Source organism: Salvelinus fontinalis, chromosome 10, assembly GCF_029448725.1.
Source record: "Salvelinus fontinalis isolate EN_2023a chromosome 10, ASM2944872v1, whole genome shotgun sequence".
NCBI lineage: Eukaryota > Metazoa > Chordata > Actinopteri > Salmoniformes > Salmonidae > Salvelinus > Salvelinus fontinalis.
The window spans coordinates 4,574,400-4,593,368 of NC_074674.1; the positions used below are offsets into that span (position 1 = coordinate 4,574,400).

General features: G+C 43.5%; 1 protein-coding gene across 5 annotated transcripts in view; it reads left to right on the forward strand.

The window, feature by feature from the left end:
• The first annotated feature begins 12,123 nt into the window (after nt 1-12,123).
• LOC129863445 (pecanex-like protein 3) overlaps nt 12,124-18,969 on the forward strand; it is a 40,375-nt gene continuing 33,529 nt past the window's right edge. For 4 of the 5 annotated variants that reach the window (XR_008760962.1, XR_008760963.1, XM_055935451.1 and 1 more), the window contains exons 1-8: nt 12,124-14,057; nt 14,460-14,668; nt 14,847-14,952; nt 15,888-15,927; nt 16,052-16,147; nt 16,241-17,920; nt 18,380-18,509; nt 18,619-18,788. Coding sequence is in view for 3 of the 5 variants with exons in the window: in XM_055935451.1 (XP_055791426.1) it covers nt 13,905-14,057; nt 14,460-14,668; nt 14,847-14,952; nt 15,888-15,927; nt 16,052-16,147; nt 16,241-17,920; nt 18,380-18,509; nt 18,619-18,788 (2,584 nt within the window). In the remaining 2 variants the exon portion in view is untranslated. The remainder of the gene's footprint in view (nt 14,058-14,459; nt 14,669-14,846; nt 14,953-15,887; nt 15,928-16,051; nt 16,148-16,240; nt 17,921-18,379; nt 18,510-18,618; nt 18,789-18,969) is intronic. The other variant, XM_055935449.1, reaches the window with a different exon arrangement.

The window sequence follows — 18,969 nt, forward strand, 5'->3', positions numbered from 1 at the left end:
CTGGACCCTAGAAAACTATCTGCATCAGTCAAGTGAGGTGACTCAGCTAGCTCCCAACTGAAATATCTACAAATGATCTTTGTAGATAATAAGTTATTACATTAATAGGTGATGGTAAATAAACATAATAAATACAATAACAATGTGTTTCTTACAGGAGGCTGTGTTTCCTCAGAGGGTCCCACGTTGACTCCAGGATCAGCCCCAGGTTCGTCCCCACGCTGACTCTGCAAAACAGGGTGATGGAGAGAAAGTGTTTCAACAACATTTTAACAAGTTTCCAACTGACATAGTGTTGTAGAAATTAAGAATTTTTAGCAGAAAGTTGTATTTAGGATTTCACATTTACCTTAACCCTGCCCTCAGGGCTCAACAAATGTTTACTAAGACAATGACCCTACAAAACAATAGCAATTAGTAAAAAAAACATTCAAATGTTTGAAGACTATGGGATCTGACGGAGATCTGACAGATCCACTGGCTTGCGAAGGTATTCACCCCTCTTGTTGCCTTACAACCTGGAATTAAAATAGATTTCTGGGGGGGTTGTATCATTTGATTTGCACAACATGCCTACCACTTTGAAGGTGCAAAATATTTTGGGGGGGTGAAACAAACAAGAAATAAGACAAAAAAACTGAACTTGAGCGTGCATAGCTATTCACCCCCCCAAAGTCAATACTTTGTTGAGCCACCTTTTGCAGCAATTACAGCTGCAAGTCTCTTGTGGTATGTCTCTATAAGCTTGGCACATCTAGCCACTGGGATTTCTGCCCATTCTTCAAGGCAAAACTGTTACAGATCCTTCAAGTTGGATGGGTTCCGCTGGTGTACAGCAATCATTAAGTCATATTACATATTCTCAATTGGATTGAGGTCTGGGCTTTGACTAGGCCATTCCAAGACATTTCAATGTTTCCCCTTAAACCACTCAAGTGTTGTTTTAGCAGTATGCTTAGGGACATTATCCTTCTGGAAGGTGAACCTCTGTCCCAGTCTCAAATCTCTGGAAGACTGAAACAGGTTTCCCTCAAGAATTTCCCTGTATTTAGCGCCATCTATCATTCCTTCAATTCTGACCTGTTTCCCAGTCCCTGCCGATGAAAAACATCCCCACAGCATGACGCTGCCACCACAATGCTTCACTGTGGAGATTTTGTTCTTGGAGTGATGAGAGGTGTTGGGTTTGTGCCAGACATAGCATTTTCCTTGATGGCCAAATAGCAACATTTTAGTCTCATCTGACCAGAGTACCTTCTTCCATATGTTTTGGGAGTCTCCCACATGCCTTTTGGTGAACACCAAAGTTTTTTCTGGCCACTCTTCCATAAAGCCCAGCTTTGTGGAGTGTACGGCTTAAAGTGGTCCTATGGGCAGATACTCCAATCTCCGCTGTGGAGCTTTGCAGCTCCTTCAGGGTTATCTTTGGTCTCTTTGTTGCCTCTCTGATTAATGCCCTCCTTGCCTGGTCTGTGAGTTTTGGTGGGCGGCCCTCTCTTGGCAGGTTTGTTGTGGTACCATATTCTTTCCATTTTTTAATAATGGATTTAATGAATAATGCACGCACCACTTTTCCGTTAATTACATTTTTTTATTTTTTTAAACAAATATTTTTTTAAATTTCACTTCACCAATTTGGACTATTTAGTGTATGTCCATTACATGAAATCCAAATAAAAATAAATGTATATTATAGGTTGTAATGCAACAAAATAGGAAAAGTGCCAAGGGGTGAATACTTTTGCAAGGCACTGTAATGAGGAACCATTCTTCCAGGCCGCTGGTTTTGTGTCACTGGTTATTTTGACAAATCACGATTTCACAGCGGTGCACCTACAGCTTTCCACTTATCATGCAGAGAGTCTGTAAATATCATACTTGTTTTGTGTTAAAGTACAGTGCATTTGGAAGGTTTTCAGGTCCCTTGACTTTTTCCACATTTTGTTACATTACAGCCTTATTCTAAAATTGATTAAATAGTTTTTTCCCCTCATCAATCTACACACAGTACTCCATAATGACAAAGCAAAAACTGATTTTAATACATTTTTTCACATTTATTACACAAAAAAACGGAAATATTACATTTACATAATTAGTCAGACCCTTTACTCAGGACTTTGTTGAAGCACCTTTTGCAGCGATTACATCCTCGAGTCTTCTTGGGTATGACGCTACAAGCTTGGCACACCTGTATTTGGGGAGTTTCTCCCGTTCTTCTCTGCAGATCCTCTCATGCTCTGTCAGGTTGGATGGGGAGCGTTGCTGCACAGCTATTATCCGGTCTCTCTAGAGATGTCACTCAAGGGCATTCAGAGACTTGTCCCGAAGCCACTCCTGCATTGTCTTGGCTATGTGCTTAGGGTCGTTGTCCTATTGGAAGGTGAGCCTTCGCCCCAGTCTGAGGTCCTGAGTGCTCTGGAGCAGGTTTTCATCAAGGAGCTCCATACTTTGCTCCGTTCATCTTTCCCTTGATCCTGACTAGTCTCCCAGTCCCTGCTGCTGAATAACATCCCCACAGCATGATGCTGCCACACCATGCTTCATCGTAGGGATGATGCCAGGTTTCCTCCAGGCGTGACGCTTGGCATTCAGGCCAAAGAGTTCAATCTTGCTTTTATCAGACCAGAGAATCTTGTTTCTCATGGTCTGAGAGTCCTTTAGGTGCCTTTTGGCAAACTCCAAGCGGGCTATCATGTGCCTTTTACTGAAGAGTGGCTTCCATCTGGACACTCTAACCTCTAACCTGGACGCTGATACAGTTACTATACTTAAACCGGGATCCTTTTTCGGCGACCAGCACCACTTTTTCAGGTTAGGCTAGATTGCTAACACAAGTCACATAGGCTACACACATAGTAAATCAATGGAACGGTGTTTTCCCCGCAAATAAGAACTAAAACATCATGCTTGAGGGTTCTGCATGTGAGCAAAGTATATCAATATTTTCATTAATACATACCAAAAAAAATATCCAAGGAAAAACTATTGTTGGTTATGTAAAAAGCAAGGAAACAAATAATAGATTTCCAGGTTTACGAACCCGTCACAGCGCTATTCCTGCTGTTTTCTTCGCCTACACTTTTCGTTGTTGTTGTTGTTAAATATCACTGCAGAATGTTGTTTAGCATACATTAGTTCTAACTTGTTTTTCCATAACAGTACTATTTATTATATATTTTGCTATCATAATTACGTTTTTGGAGGTTTAGATAGCATTTAGCATTTTAAGTCATTTGAGTCATTGCATTTAATTCATTTATTTGAGTTGTTAATTTTTGAATACAGTGCATTCGGAAAGTATTCAGACCCCTTTACTTTTTCTACATTTTGTTACGTTACAGCCTTATTCTAAAATTGATTAAATATTTTTTCCCCCTCATCAATCTACACACAATACCCCATTGTTACAAAGTGAAAACAGGTTTTAATTTTTTTTTGCACATCTATTAAAATTGAAAAACCTAAATAATTAAAAAATACATTTACATAATTATTCAGACCCTTTGCTATGAGACTCAAAATTGAGCTCAGGTGCATCCTGTTTCCATTGATCGTCCTTGAGATGTTTCTACAACTTGATTGGAGTCCCCCTGTGGTAAATGATATTGATTGAACATGATTTGGAAAGACACACACCTGTCTATATAAAATCTCACAGTTGACAGTGCACATCAGAGCAAAAACCAAGTTTTGTGGCCCAGCCAGAGCCCGGACTTGAACCCGATCGAACGTCTCTGGAGAGACCTGAAAATAGCTGTGCAGCGACACTCCCCATCCAACCTGACCAAGCTTGAGAGGATCTGAGTACTGAGTAAAGAGTCTGAATACTTATGTAAATGTAATATTTCAGTTTTTTATTTGTAATAAATTTGCAAAAATGTATAAAACCTGTTTTAGCTTTGCCATTATGGGGTATTGTGTGTAGATTGGTGAGGGGCACTATTTTATCCATTTTAGAATAAGGGTATAATGTAACAAAATGTGAAACAAGTCAAGGGGTCTGAATACAATTAAAATATAAAACGCAGTCATGGGAAGCACAAATAAAGCATCACACTGATTACTTGAAGTAAAATGGGTCTGAATACATTCCCAATGCACTGCATGTGTTCTAAACCAGTGAAGTTATTTTGTTTACTACTTAAAATAAATCAGAAGAACTGATCAAGTTTTCCTCCCAAATGGCACTCTATTCCCTACATAGTTCATCACTTTTGACCAGGGCCTTCTGTCTACATGGTGGGGTCACTGAATATATCATCGACCAACTTTAGAGTAAAAGTTTAGAAGTGGACCTCCCGAGTGGTACAGCGTTCTAAGGCATTGCATCGCAGTGCTTGAGGCGCCACTACAGACCCAGGTTCCCAGGCTGTGTCACAACCGGCCATGACCGAGAGTCCCATAGGGGGGCACACATTTGGCCTAGTGTCGTCCGGGTTAGGGGAGGGTTTGGCCGGGGGGGCTTTACCTGGCTCATCGAGCTCTAGCGACTCCTTGTTGCGGGTGGGGAGCTTGCAGGCTGACTTCGGTCGTCAGCTGAACGCTGTTTCCTCCAACACGTTGGTGCAGCTGGCTTCCGGGTTAAGCGGGCGGGGGTTAAGAAGCGCAGTTTGGCGGGTCATGTTTTGGATGATGCATGACTCGACCTTTGCCTTTCCCGAGCCCGTTGGAGAGTTGCAGCGATGAGACAAGATTGCAATTGGAAGGGGGTAAAATACATGTTTTTTTTGTTTTTTTGAGAAGTAGTATAGAAGCTGGTCGTCACAGTAAACACATAAGTAAGAATAAAAATAAAATAATCCAACTTTACCTTGTTGCTTCATCTGGAACAGTCTAACCTAAATGGTCAAATCTACTGCAAACTTCAAACTGGTACAGCCAGAAAATAATTTGGCTCTTCTCTGAGTCAGGTTATTCCTTGAAAATAGTTTGGATCTTCACCATGGTGCTGCTGCTTGCTCTTTGGAGGTTTAGGCTGGGTTACTGTACTTTTGTATTGATTGTTTTCAAAAGTATTATGTATAAAATTGCATTGATTTGATCATGAAATATTCAGTTGTGAGGTGCTCCATCTGACCCGTTGATCTTTCAGATATGTCTGTCCACATATCTGATGTAGATGGAAGATCTTGGAAGATTCCAGAAAATCGATCTTCTGCAGTGGGCATTCTATGTTTTTGTTCTATGTTTTATATTTCTATGTGTTTGGCCGAGTGTGGTTCTCAATCAGAGGCAGCTGTCTATCGTTGTCTCTGATTGAGAACCATACTTAGGCAGCCTCATCCCACCTGTGTTTTGTGGGTAGTTGTTTTCTGTTGTGAGTCTGCACCAGCCAGAACTGTTTCGGTCGTTCGCTTTGTTATTTTTGGTCGTTCTCTTTTGTTCTCACACAACGCTGGAGAGAGAGGGTGCCATAAATCTTAGCCCTTTTGTCAATCCAAGTAGTTTCTCTCTCTCTCTTTCCAAGAGGTAAATAAAGTTTATGTTTATATTGATGCTGTGTTTATAGCCCTTTATAGGCATGTTGTAAATGTAATGCCATTTATTAATGTACATGTATATTCCATAGTTATAACCCTTAACTAATACTGTTTACATGTGTACATATCTTTGTATTATAGAACCACAACAATAAGATTCCAAATCATTCAGATGACCAGAATCATATAAACATCCTCAAATGGAAACACATGTATGTGTCTGTGTGTGTGTGGTGGTGACTATCAAGAGTACAGTGATGGGACTCAACATCGTGTTTTAAATCGGACAGCACTATAGAGGACAGAACCAAACCAATCAGTTAGAAGTATATAGCGGGTGAGGGAATTCACAGCCGACCGCTCAGACGGGTGAGGGCATACCAGCGAACCGTTTTTACATGGTCCTTCTAGACGGATTTAGTGACCAACAGTTTTTTACATGGTCCGTCATTTCTCCGGGTTTAGTGACCAATAGTTTTTACATATGTAATGTATCTGTATCTATGTCATGTATCTGTATCTGTAAAATTCGCCAGGAATAGGGCTCTGTGAACATGTTTTTCTTTAAATAAAAATAATGTCTGTGGTATTTTAGCAAAAAATGGACTTGAAAATAATGTGGTGTAGTCTTTAGTCCTATTCTTAGAATGCAGTATTTCCTAGAGTGAACCTGCAAGTAACCATTTCATTGTACTGTGTACCATGATCATCATCATTGTATGTCTAATATTTTATGAAAATAACTCCTCCTTTGGCCCTTGAAATGCTCAGTTTGATCGTGTGGGTGTCTAAGGGTGCGTTCGTAAATTCACTCTGACTATCTACTCTGATTTCAGAGCACCTTCATCTGAGTGTGCCTGAGCGCAGAATAACTGATGAATTTACGAACGCACAACACCCGTTTGAATATGAGTAGTATCCATGAACGTAGGCAAAAAAAAATATTAAATTGTTTCCAGCAGCACAGTTACAGTCACCAACGGTCTGGATAAGATGAGAACAGCCTAACCAGCTCTGCTAGGGCGAGAAAAATGGTCAGAGTGAGGTGTTCTCATTTGTGTCTGGAAGTAGCTAGCAAACTTTAGCCAGTTAGCTTGAGTGCTTGACTGACGTTCGCAATGCTTGGTTCAACCCTACTCCTCCAGAGCGTCCAGTGTGTTCTCTGAATTTACAAAAGGACAATCTGACAACGCTCTGAGTTCACTAATGACCCAGAGCGCACTCTGACACAGTGAATGCAATTCATGAACGCACCCTAGGATGCAGATGACAAAAGTCAATCAATCAATCAAATGTATTTATAAAGCCCTTTTTACATCAGCAGATGTCACAAAGTGCTATATAGAAACCCAGCCTAAAACCCCAAACAGCAAGCAATGCAGATGTAGAAGCACGATGGCTAGGAAAAACTCCCTAGAAAGGCAGGCACCTAGGAAGAAACCTAGAGAGGAACCAGGCTCTGAGGGGTGGCCAGTCCTCTTCTGGCTGTGCCGGGTGGGGATTATAACACTACATAGCCAAGATGTTCAAATGTTCATAGATGACCAGCAGGGTCAAATAATAATAATCACAGTGGTTGTAGAGGGTGCAACATGTCAGTACCTCAGGAGTAAATGTCAGTTGGCTTTTCAGAGCCGAGTATTCAGAGTTCGAGACAGCAGGTGCGGTAGAGAGAGAGAGTAGAAAACAGCATGTCTGGGACAAGGTAGCACGTCCGGTGAACAGGTCAGGGAGAACAGTTGAAACTGGAGCAGCAGCACGACCAGGTGGACTGGGAACAGCGAGGAGTCATCAGGCCAGGTAGTCCTGAGGCATGGCTCAGGTCCTCGGGAGGGAGAGGAAGAGAGAGAGAATTAGGGGGAGCATACTTAAATTCGCACAGGACACCGGATAAGACAGGAGAATTACACCAGATATAACAGACTGACCCTAGCCCCACGACACAAAATATTGCAGCATAGATACTGGAGGCTGAGACAGGAGGGGATTATAATATCCCATCATTCTTTTTACCCCTTTTTCTCACCCTTTTCGTGGTATCCAATTGATAGTTACAGTCTTGTCTCATCGCTGCAACTCCCGTACAGATTCGGGAGAGGCGAAGGTCAAGAGCCGTGCGTCCTCCAAAACATAACCCAACCAAGCCGCACAGCTTCTTGACACAATGCTCACTTAACCCGGAAGCCAGCCAACCAATGTGTTGGAGGAATCACCGTACACCTGGCAACCGTGTCAGCGTGCACTGCCTCCTACCCGCCACAGAAGTCGCTAGTGTGCGATGGGACAAGGATATCCCCGCAAATCTCTATTGGCACAGCTAGCACTGCAATGCAGTGCCTTAGACTACTGCGCCACTCAAGAGATCTCATCATTCTTTGCAACAATGGAACCAACGTGTTGGACGCCGCTGGTCCCAGGTTTGTGACGACATTGTCTTAATCTGTATATTTTCGACCTAGGTGGCCATTAGGAAACAAATGTGAAGATATTTAAATACACAGCATCTGCTGGTCTATTATAATCCGATCACATTGTGACATCATGATGTGGGACAAAAGTTACATCCCACCTGAACATGCTGAAATTCCAGGCTTCTTTTTTCAAACAGCACTTTCACATAAGTGGCTTTATCAATAATTTTTACTATTTTAGAGTGTTACCTCAAAGTATGGAAATATCATGAAATAAGCAGAAAATTCATGTTTGTAACTGCACTGCCCCTTTAAAGTAAACATTGGTATGAACTGATCATACACATCTTGTACTTATATCTATGTACAGCCGTGGCCAAAAGTTTTGAGAATGACACAAATATTAATTTTCAAGTCTGCTGCCTCAGTCTGCTGCCTCAGTTTGTATGATGGTAATTTGCATATACTCCAGAATGTTATGAAGAGTGATCAGATGAATTGCAATTAATTGCAAAGTCCCTCTTTGCCATGCAAATGAACTGAATCCCCAAAAAAACATTTCCACTGCATTTCAGCCCTGCCACAAAAGAAACAGCTGACATCATGTCAGTGATTCTCTCATTAACACAGGTGTGAGTGTTGACGAGGACAAGGCTGGAGATCACTCTGTCATGCTGATTGAGTTCGAAATAACAGACTGGAAGCTTCAAAAGGAGGGTGGTGCTTGGAATCATTGTTCTTCCTCTGTCAACTCTGGTTACCTGCAAGGAAACATGTGCCGTCATCATTGCTTTGCACAAAAAGGGCTTCACAGGCAAGGATATTGCTGCCAGTAAGATTGCACCTAAATCAACCATTTATCGGATCATCAAGAACTTCAAGGAGAGCGGTTCAATTGTTGTGAAGAAGGCTTCAGGGCGCCCAAGAAAGTCCAGCAAGCGCCAGGACCGTCTCCTAAAGTTGATTCAGCTGCGGGATCGGGGCACCACCAGTACAGAGCTTGCTCGGGAATGGCAGCAGGTAGGTGTGAGTGCATCTGCACGCACAGTGTGGCGAAGACTTTTGGAGGATGGCCTGGTGTAAAGAAGGGCAGCAAAGAAGCCACTTCTCTCCAGGAAAAACATCAGGGACAGACTGATATTCTGCAAAAGGTACAGGGATTGGACTGCTGAGGACTGGGGTAAAGTCATTTTCTCTGATGAATCCCCTTTCCGATTGTTTGGGGCATCCGGAAAAAAGCTTGTCTGGAGAAGACAAGGTGAGCGCTACCATCAGTCCTGTGTCATGCCAACAGTAAAGCATCCTGAGACCATTCATGTGTGGGGTTGCTTCTCAGCCAAGGGAGTGGGCTCACTCACAAATTTGCCTAAGAACACAGCCATGAATAAAGAATGATACCAACACATCCTCCGAGAGCAACTTCTCCCAACCGTCCATGAACAGTTTGGTGATGACCAATGCCTTTTCCAGCATGATGGAGCACCTTGCCATAAGGCAAAAGTGATAACTAAGTGGTTCGGGGAACAAAACATTGATATTTTGGGTCCATGGCCAGGAAACTCCCCAGACCTTAATCCCATTGAGAACTTGTGGTCAATCCTCAAGAAGCGGCTGGACAAACAAAAACCCACTAATTCTGACAAACTCCAAGCATTGATTATGCAAGAATGGGCTGCCATCAGTCAGGATATGGCGCAGAAGTTAATTGACAGCATGCCAGGGAGGATTGCAGAGGTCTTGAAAAAGAAGGGTCAACACTGCAAATATTGACTCTTTGCATCAACTTCATGTAATTGTCAATAAAAGCATTTGACACTTATGAAATGCTTGTAATTATACTTCAGTATTCCATAGTAACATCTGACAAAGATATCTAAAGACACTGAGGCAGCAGACTTTGTGGAAATTAATATTTGTGTCATTCTCAAAACTTTCGGCCACGACTGTATACAGTTTCTCTGTTATGACAGCAATAAAATAAATAAAGAGAAAAACAAAAGCTGCAACTATCTCCTCCTTGGCAGCTTTTGAAAGTAAGTGAATAACGGTAGAGGCAATCTAATTTGTCTATCAAACTAGCTAAACTGAACTGTCACATGACAATGTAACATCCCGTGTCAAGTAAGGTTGTGTTGAGTCATTTCATAAACTGCCGTCAGCTTATGAGTGACGAATCAAATCAAATCAAGTGTTATTTGTCACATGAGCCGATTACAACAGGTAGACCTTACAACAGGTAGACCTTAAATGCTTCCTTACAAGCCCTTAACCAACAATGCAGTTAAGGAAATGGAGTTAAGAAAATATTTACGAAATAAGCTAAAGTAAAAAATAAAATGGGGCTCCTCAGCAGGGTGACTAGCGGGGTGACTAGCGGGAAGGGTGGGTGACTAGCAGGGTGACTAGCAGGCATGGTGACTAGCGGGCAGGGTGACTAGCAGGGTGGCTAGCGGGAAGGGTGGGTTACTAGCAGGGTGACTATCGGGCAGGGTGACTAGCAGGTAGTGGGCAGAGTGACTAGCAGGGTGACTATCAGGGTCAACAGCTGGTTAGTTACAAGACCATTTTACCTTTAAAATATAACTCTCTAGTCTTTACAAACTAACAGATGTACCACTGTGCAGATATAAGCCATTGCATCTGACTTTCAGGCTCAGGACTATTGGGTTGGAAGAGAGCAACCTACGGAAGTTTCTCTGATTGCATTAAAACTATGAATGGTTTGGGAGTGGATCCATTTCCCCTGCTTCTCAGGATATAATCAATCAGCACATAATACACATTACAGGACTAGTTGAGCCTTCTTTATGTCTAGATATACATCACAGCCAGTGGCATATTGGAATGGGAACAGTGCCATCTGCAGCCCAAAACTGTAGGTTCATCGTCTCTCACTAGTCTCTCACTAGATGGCATGTTTGCCAGTCTGCTCCAATCTATTGTCGACTTCTTGAAGTGAGGCTTCTCAGTAAAGATAATCTCAGTTGACCCTTTATCTATCTCAACCTAATCAGTTATGTTCTAACATAACCATGATCAATGCATTGATACCTAATTTTTAAATGTTGCTGCAATTGTACAGACACTACAGAATATATTTCAGAGAACCATCAGACCATCAGATGCTTGGTTGGGTTGTGCTTCGGAGGACGCATGGCTTTCGACGTTTGTCTCTCCCGAGCCCGTACGGGAGTTGTAGCGATGAGACAAGATAGTAATTACTAGCGATTGGATACCCCGAAAATTGGGGAGAAAAGGGGGTAAAATTTTAAATAAAAAATAAGATAATCAAAGGTATAGTCACAGAAAATGGGGATGGATGAAAGGACCAGCATTCTATATTCTATTATTTTACTGTGAATATCACCTCAGAATTAAATGCGTCATGTGCTCAGTCATAGATATAAAGCCTATACGTGTTCTATGTGTATATGTTCACAGCTCAGTAATGTGAGAATAAATCAACAATATCCTTTTTCCCCTAACTTCCAGAACTTCCAGACCTTTTTTGTTGTTGAAAAGCAATAATATACAAATCAGGTAAGAATCAATATATCAAAACCCACGATACACAGAAATAACATTAATAATAGAAAAAGGAAAAGAGATGACAGATCACATTTCATCATCAACATTTGCATTATAATATTCTACTGTACAGATACTTTTACTGTGTAATTTGAGGGAATTTAATCAAGCTAAACGTTCACGCACACTATAGAAGTTTAATTAATTATTATTATTACATTAAGGCTTGAAATCTGAGGGTCTTATTTGAAAATGTACACTTGTGAAATTACTCATTAGTATTAAGACATTAACAATGAAATCTGACTTATTATTGTAATCAAAATGTTATAGTTTTTTTTGCTGGGTAAAGTTATAAATATACTTATTTGAGAAATATACAACAAGATCATCCCAGCATTTGGATATTACATTACATTCATAAAAGAGGTGACACAATGACTCAATGATTTATTACCTCAAAAAGAGCCATTCTCATCCACATCTGTGAACTTCGTAATAAAGGCATTTGTTGCATATTATTGTATATTAATATGAAATCCCTTCAGAATGATAGACCCCTAACCTTGTTTGGTATACAACCATGCTTTTCCCAATCTACTTCCACTTAGTGAATGCCAATAAAACTTCCCTCTTGGTGCGACTCTCTTATCTACATGAGGCCCACCCCGTTAGGTAGACCGGAACGTAACATTTTTTCAATGGTAAACGACCTGAGTGAACTATCTTCATTTATCCACCATCTTTGACTGTGGAATGTTGGTTTTTTGCTTCGCGTGTGGATAATAACGAGGAGGAGAGTTTTTAAAGCTAGCTAACCAGCGGACACATGATAAGGGCAATGACGCAAATATGTACCAACTGCCCGTTTCTCAACAAATATATATTCAATGTGTCTTTCAAAAGAAGAAAGACCATAATCATCTGAAAAACAATATTGTTAGCCTGTGTGGTAACTGGTAAGCTAGCAACCCGCGGTGGTAAGGAAAAAGCATAGATTCTTTAGCGAACGTAACGTTATACAGAACTGCTCAACACGGAAGAGAAGAGGCAAATCTGGGCAGTGTTGATTTAGAATAGTTTACAAACAACTTAATATATCTATCACGATAGGTTACCAACTTTTTTTAGCTTGCTATCTAGCCACACTCCGTCCCAATTCTGATAGATCGCGTTGGCTGTTTTATTTTTATGTGGCCTAGCTAGCATGCTAATCGAACGTTCCATTTGTAAACTGAAGTACTAGTAGCCCGTTTCTGTTCGTAACGTTAGTGGGGATCTTTCTTGATGTGATTGCTACCAAAACTGTCAGCGATTTGGTTTAATCCAACACATTATAATGCGTTGTTTATCTGTAGTATTATCTCTAAATTACACGTTTGTCTTGTTTTGGAAGCATAACGTTAGTAGCCAGCTAAGTTGGTTAAGTAGCAATGGTTCGCAGATAGACATAGCTATAGCTAGTTAACTAACGTAGATGATTTATAAGATAGAAACTGGCACGTTTTTCTGTTGACAAATCAGCTAGATAAGTAACGTTCGTTTTCTAATTTATGTCTGCTGGTGAAGTGCATTGGTTGGCAAATGACGTCTGAAGGAAATTGTGATGGCTAGCTAGAATAACATGTAGACAACTGCTAGCTAGCATGACCTAGCCAGCCAGCTAACTGTAGAAAACAGTAACGTTACGTTAGATTGTCTATCAATCACTAACTAGGTGACAGGATCGCTGAAGTAGGGTTGGCCTTAACTATCTAGCTGGTTTATGACAAGTTAATAGACCTAACTAATCGCTAACTAGCTTTCTGCATTGGCATATTCCAACAGATTATGTTCGTTGCTAGTATACATATCTATGGAGTATTTTTGCAGATGTTTATTTTGAAAATCTATCAGGATGCATAACGATTCAGATCTCATGAGGTTGAGCACTCCAAATACATATCTGAAGAATTTACACTTGGCCACTGAAGTTGGAACAGTCCAACACAGTTACAGCTCCACGTGAGTAGGAGATGAGGAGCATTATTATGATTCTGTGACGTTAGACAGGTGTACTACAGCGTCTTGCTATGAATTATGTTATCAGAAACCACTTTACATTTACAGAAGTGCGACTCGAAATGTGTGAAGAAACCAACCAAAGCAGTTGTGATTTTTCTTCCAAATGAATGTTGTTATTTAGTCAGTGGGTCACCACCATTGTGCCAAAATGTCGATCTCCAGATAACAAAGCAAGGATTGCTTTTTTGCAAGAACTGCACGGCAAAGCAGCCCATCCCTGAAAAAGAGCATGCACGGACTCCCTTGAGATACACTAAGGATTATAAACCAGAAAGTGAAGAGAACTGTGTTATTAACTTGTTTTCCTCAATGGAAGTGCCATTGTAGACATGTAACAGGGTGGCGACAACTGTGCCATTAGGAGCTCCAGCCTTAGAGGAAGCCTTGCAACCCTGGGTTGGCTGCTCTTAGGGGGACGATGGGTTCCCAAGCTCTTCAGATACTGCGGCAGGGGGTGTGGGCTTCAATCACAGGAGGCTGGTATGTGGACCCCCACCAGAGCACATTCTCCAACTGCTTCCACCTGTACCTCTGGATCTTTCTCCTGGCCTTCCCTTTCCTGCTATACATGGTGAGAATTCATGAAGGTGACAATTTGGTTATTTCTATAGATGGAAGAATTCCTGTTCTCTAGGAATTCTCTTTGAACTGGATGTCAAGTTAGTCAGGCACTTTTTACATACTGCACTAATAAATGTATATCAGACAGCCATTATTCAGATCAAATGAGAACTGGTTTTATCATAGAACGGAGGAGCAGAACCATGTTTTGTAACAAAGTGGAACAGAGTAGGAGAGTAATATGTCCAATATTTCCACGTGCTTGCCTATCTAGGGGAAGTGTTTGTGTTATGGTTATTTTACTGGTATTGAGGACAGGGTGTTGTTTCTGTACCCTTATCAAGGGCTAGCCTACTTAATATTCCTATCTCTGGATTCACTCTTTCTTGTCCCCTCTGGTCATCCTGTCCAGTCTCTCCCCCCCAGCCTGGTTGTGGCAGCTGTTTACTGTACTGTGGTGGCAGCCTTCTTCACAGCCATAAAGGCAGTGAACTTCCACCTCCATGCCATGTTCGACCTGGGGGAGATGGTGGAGAAGAGGCAGGTCTCGCACATAACCAACGCCCCACGGCTAGAAGAGGGGGATGATGGGTCAGGAGGCCACGATGGGAACCAGCATAGGTACTGATGGAGATTTCCATATCCTAATGGAATAATCTTTTGTCAAACTTTGTAAAAAAAAAATTAAAACGATGTGAAGAGGCTCATTTGTGTTGATGCTTTGAGGGCTGTTATTTCACATGATTGTGGACAGATTTTGAGTCTTATGTTTTTTCATGCTGGTATGCTCTCCTCTCAGGGACAGCAATGTTGGTGTGGAGATGACTGTGTTCAGAAAGGTCAACTCAACACCTCCAGTTCGCTGCAGCTCCCAGCACTCTCTGTTTGGACTCAACCAGGTGTCGGTGAGAACTGACTTGCATTTACACAGCACACAAACGTACTCTCTCTTAACCCGTCCCCTACAATTTCTGCGCCCCCGTGGAAATCAAATTAACATAATAAAAAATCCCCATCAAGATCGGTCTGTTTAAGCTAGAGAATAGAGATGTTTTTTTTGCATGGGCTGCGTCTCAATACGCTGATATCGCCCTTCCGCACCTGTGGTGAAAGGTGACAGAGCTAGAGCGGTGTTTGTCAGAGCATGAGACATCCTGAAAATCGGTCTTTGAACAGTTTGGCCACTCTATTGAAAGATGAGACTCTCACAAACATGATGGTGTTCTCCGTTTTGCTCTAGAACACTCACAAAACTCTGAAGTCGGTACAGCCTCTTCTGCAAACTTCTGTCTGTAGCGTCCAAACTGTTGGGGCTACACACTAATATGACCCCTCTGTAGACAAACACGATTTTGCTCTGACACTCACAAGACTCGTCTGAAGGTCCCTGGTACCAGCAAACATGTTTTATGGAAGTGTATATGGAGATAATTTAGTGCCTAAATAAGGGATAAATACATGTATAACAAAAAAAATGTGTTTCCTGATCTTTCTTATTTCTCTCAGATATAGGACAGACACTTCAGAACAAACTTCCTTTTTGATTTATTTTCGGACTATCTGTTGGTCCATGCTGTGAATCTGTTATTCAATGCATTTCGATTGGCAAATAGCAGTAATGCCAAATTCAGTGTTTCAACCAATATTTTCTTTATACATTATATATTTTGTATACCTTAAGGGGTCTTGAAATTCAAAATCAAATAGCTAAATGATCCTTGATATGACCATCTTAAAATAATAGCATATGTTAGCTTAGAACCCCTGTATTTCCATGCAAATTATTTATATTCCTATGATATTCATTCTTAATCTAACGAATGTTTTTTTTTTTCCTCAGGAGTTTTTGCCCCAGCTTGATGACAGTAGAGGCTCCAAGGGTATAGTATATCTAATCTAACCTCAGTGTTGTGGTTGGGTAAAGCTGATCTGACTGACGGATGATCATTTCTTTGTCGAACATGGTTAGCAGTCTAATTTAGGGACTGCTTTTTCTCTTCTCAGATAGGAAGGATCTGATGCGAGAGCAATGCAGCAATAACTTGATTGTCACGTCAGCTCGCCGGGAGATCTTCTGCCACAGCTCCCAGGACCCCATCCGTAAGCATTAAACTGAAAGTAGACATCTCATATTTTGTCCATGTTGGTCTTTTCTTTGGCATGTGTGTATTAAGTTTGGGCTTTCACTTACAGATGTTGCCAACATGGTCCCGTCCTGCTTGGCTGCTGCTGTAGGGGGAGAGTTCCCTGATCTAAGGGGAGTAGGAACAGGGATAGCAGGGGGATTTGGTAGCTTCCAACCTGGGATGTGCATCTCCATCCCCCCGTCCCCCTCCAGTCAGGAAGACGGAGGAGAGAAGGGCCAATTGGAGGAGATTGAGGGCATGCTGGAGCAGCTGTCCCAGCAGAGTCCTGAGGAGCCCTACTCCCCCTTGGGACCCTTTGCTGAGTCAGAGAGCCTGGGGGACGCTCCCATCAGCCCTCTTATAAAGAACAGTCTGAGTGAGGAGCTAAGTGAGAACCTGCTTGGGCTGGGCCTTGACCCCGTGGCCTTCGCCCCGGGAACAGAGCACCCAGGCAGCCGCAGTGGAGTGGCCATGACTGCCGGCTCCACAGACAGCTGCTTCAGCGGGGGCGGAGTGACCACGGACCGTGAGACCCTCAGCACAGTCAGCAGCTACCGCAGTGAGAAGACTGACTCCACCCAGCTGGAGAGCCCTTCACTCAGCCTGACACATAACATAGACTCAGGGGCGCCAACCTCTGCCCCAGCCCTGGGCACCAGTACCCTAGAGCCAGCAGAGGAGCCTGTACTGCAGGGGGGCAGTGATACTGACGATCTGTCGGACAGCGAACTACTGCGCTCCCCCTCCAAAGAGCTCTCTCTGGGCCAGGGGCTTGATAAGACACTAGTGGAAGGGGAAGATTTGCCACCAGATATTACACAGCCCCCCTCCCTCCAGGACTTGTCTCCCTCCAGTAGTGGGCACTCAGAGGCATGTGATCTGGATAGGACGGTCCCCGGTCCCCCCCTCCCCCCTCCGCGGCATGCTAGCTCGTTGCCGTCAGGGCTGGCCCTGGGTCTAGTGTCTTCTGAACCTGATCATCCTGTCTCCTCTATCCCCTTCCTGCCCTCTGAGCAGCCCTTTCTGCAGGCCCAGCAGGTCGTGCGCCCCAAAGACTTGAAGCTGCTGCGGACCGGTGGTGGTTGTGTTGGCCACCAGCCTGGCCGCAGGAAAGCTCCTCGCAAGCGAGGTGGGGGGGGAAGCAGCAGCTTTGACTGTGGCTCCTACAGGAGCCACCACGGACAGTACAGAGACTACATCCCAGTGCGCAGTCGGCTGGAGGTTAAGACCTACAGCGAGAGCCTGTTTGAGGACTCCAGTGACGAGGATGACGGCTCCAGTGTGGGCTCCCAGAGACACTACAGCTCTGACGATGATGATTCCAGCTCCTCTACCTCCTGCTACTCCCCCGACCTCGCTAACACTGGCGTTCCGAACCCGCCCCCCTCCACCCAGCTGCCCATCCCCAGGGAAGGAACGTTGTCCGAGACGTCTGGCCCCATCCTCTCCCAGAGGCCACAGAGGTCAGCCAGCACGGCTAGTGCTAAGACTCATGCCAGGGTGCTCAGTATAGACGAGGCCGGTGGGGGCCACACTAACACTGTGGTCCTGCCCTCCACCATGCTGACCACCCCTGCCCCACGACCCCTCACCATCTCCAAGTCAGACCTGGAGGCCCGGACCAGCCACACAGACGGCTTCCCTGGAACTCACCACCATCGCCTGGACTCTCTGGGAGGCTCCTGGGCTGGCAACCAGATGGGCTGGAGGGCTGGGGAACTGGTGGAGGAGGGAGCTGTGGGGGGAGGTGAGACACATACTATTCACGCTAACTTTGGCCCTGTATTCATAAAGTGTGCTGATCTAGGAACAGGTCCCCCGTGTCCATTCATTATAATCTAAAAGGCAAAACTGATTCTAGATTAGCACTCCTACTCTGATAGTCCCATTCAAGATGAAAAAAATGGCGACAAATAACACTCAAACTTTAATTTACCTACTAGCACTAGCTTTCCTAATAACTACCTATTGAGGAGAAACGTACTTACTACGACTGTGATATGTGTTTGTCTCACCTAGCGATCTTAAGATGAATGCACTAACTGTAAGTTGCTCTGGATAAGAGCGTCTGCTAAATGACTCAAGTGTCATTGAAAGATTGATTGTTTGCTGTATTTACTAGATTAATAAGGGCCAGGTTGGTATTTCTAGAACTCAACATCTGAAATGTACATCCTGGTACTAATGTGAGTATCTGCTGCCTCAGCCCTGGCCCCAGAGGAGGGGGGCAAGCGGGACTCAGTGAGCAGTGTGAAGAGGACCCAGGCCATTCGCAGGCGACACAACGCGGGGAGCAACCCCACACCACCCCCCTCTACCATGGGCTCCCCACCCAGGTTGGTGTAGTGTAACACTTCCACACCATCTGCTCTAGCCATGTCCCTTATGCCAATCACCTCTGTATGTCTATGCTACATAAAGGCCATCTCCTGTGTCTTCCTGTAGTCTCCAGGACCTCCAGCGTGCCCGTACCTCCTCACACTCACGGACCCGGACCCTGCCCTCTGCCTTACAATTTGCCACCTCACTACTGCTGCCCCGCGCGGGGGTCCACGACGCCTCTACCTTCGACGACACCACAGAGGGGGCTGTGCACTACTTCTATGATGAGGGTGGTGAGTGTTGTGATGTCAGACACTACTTCTATGACGGGTGTGGTGATGTTAGACACTACTATGACGAGGGTGGTGAGTGTTGTGATGTCAGACACTACTTCTATGACGAGGGTGGTGAGTGTGGTGATGTCAGACACTACTACTATGACGAGGGTGGTGAGTGTGTGGTGATGTTAGATTC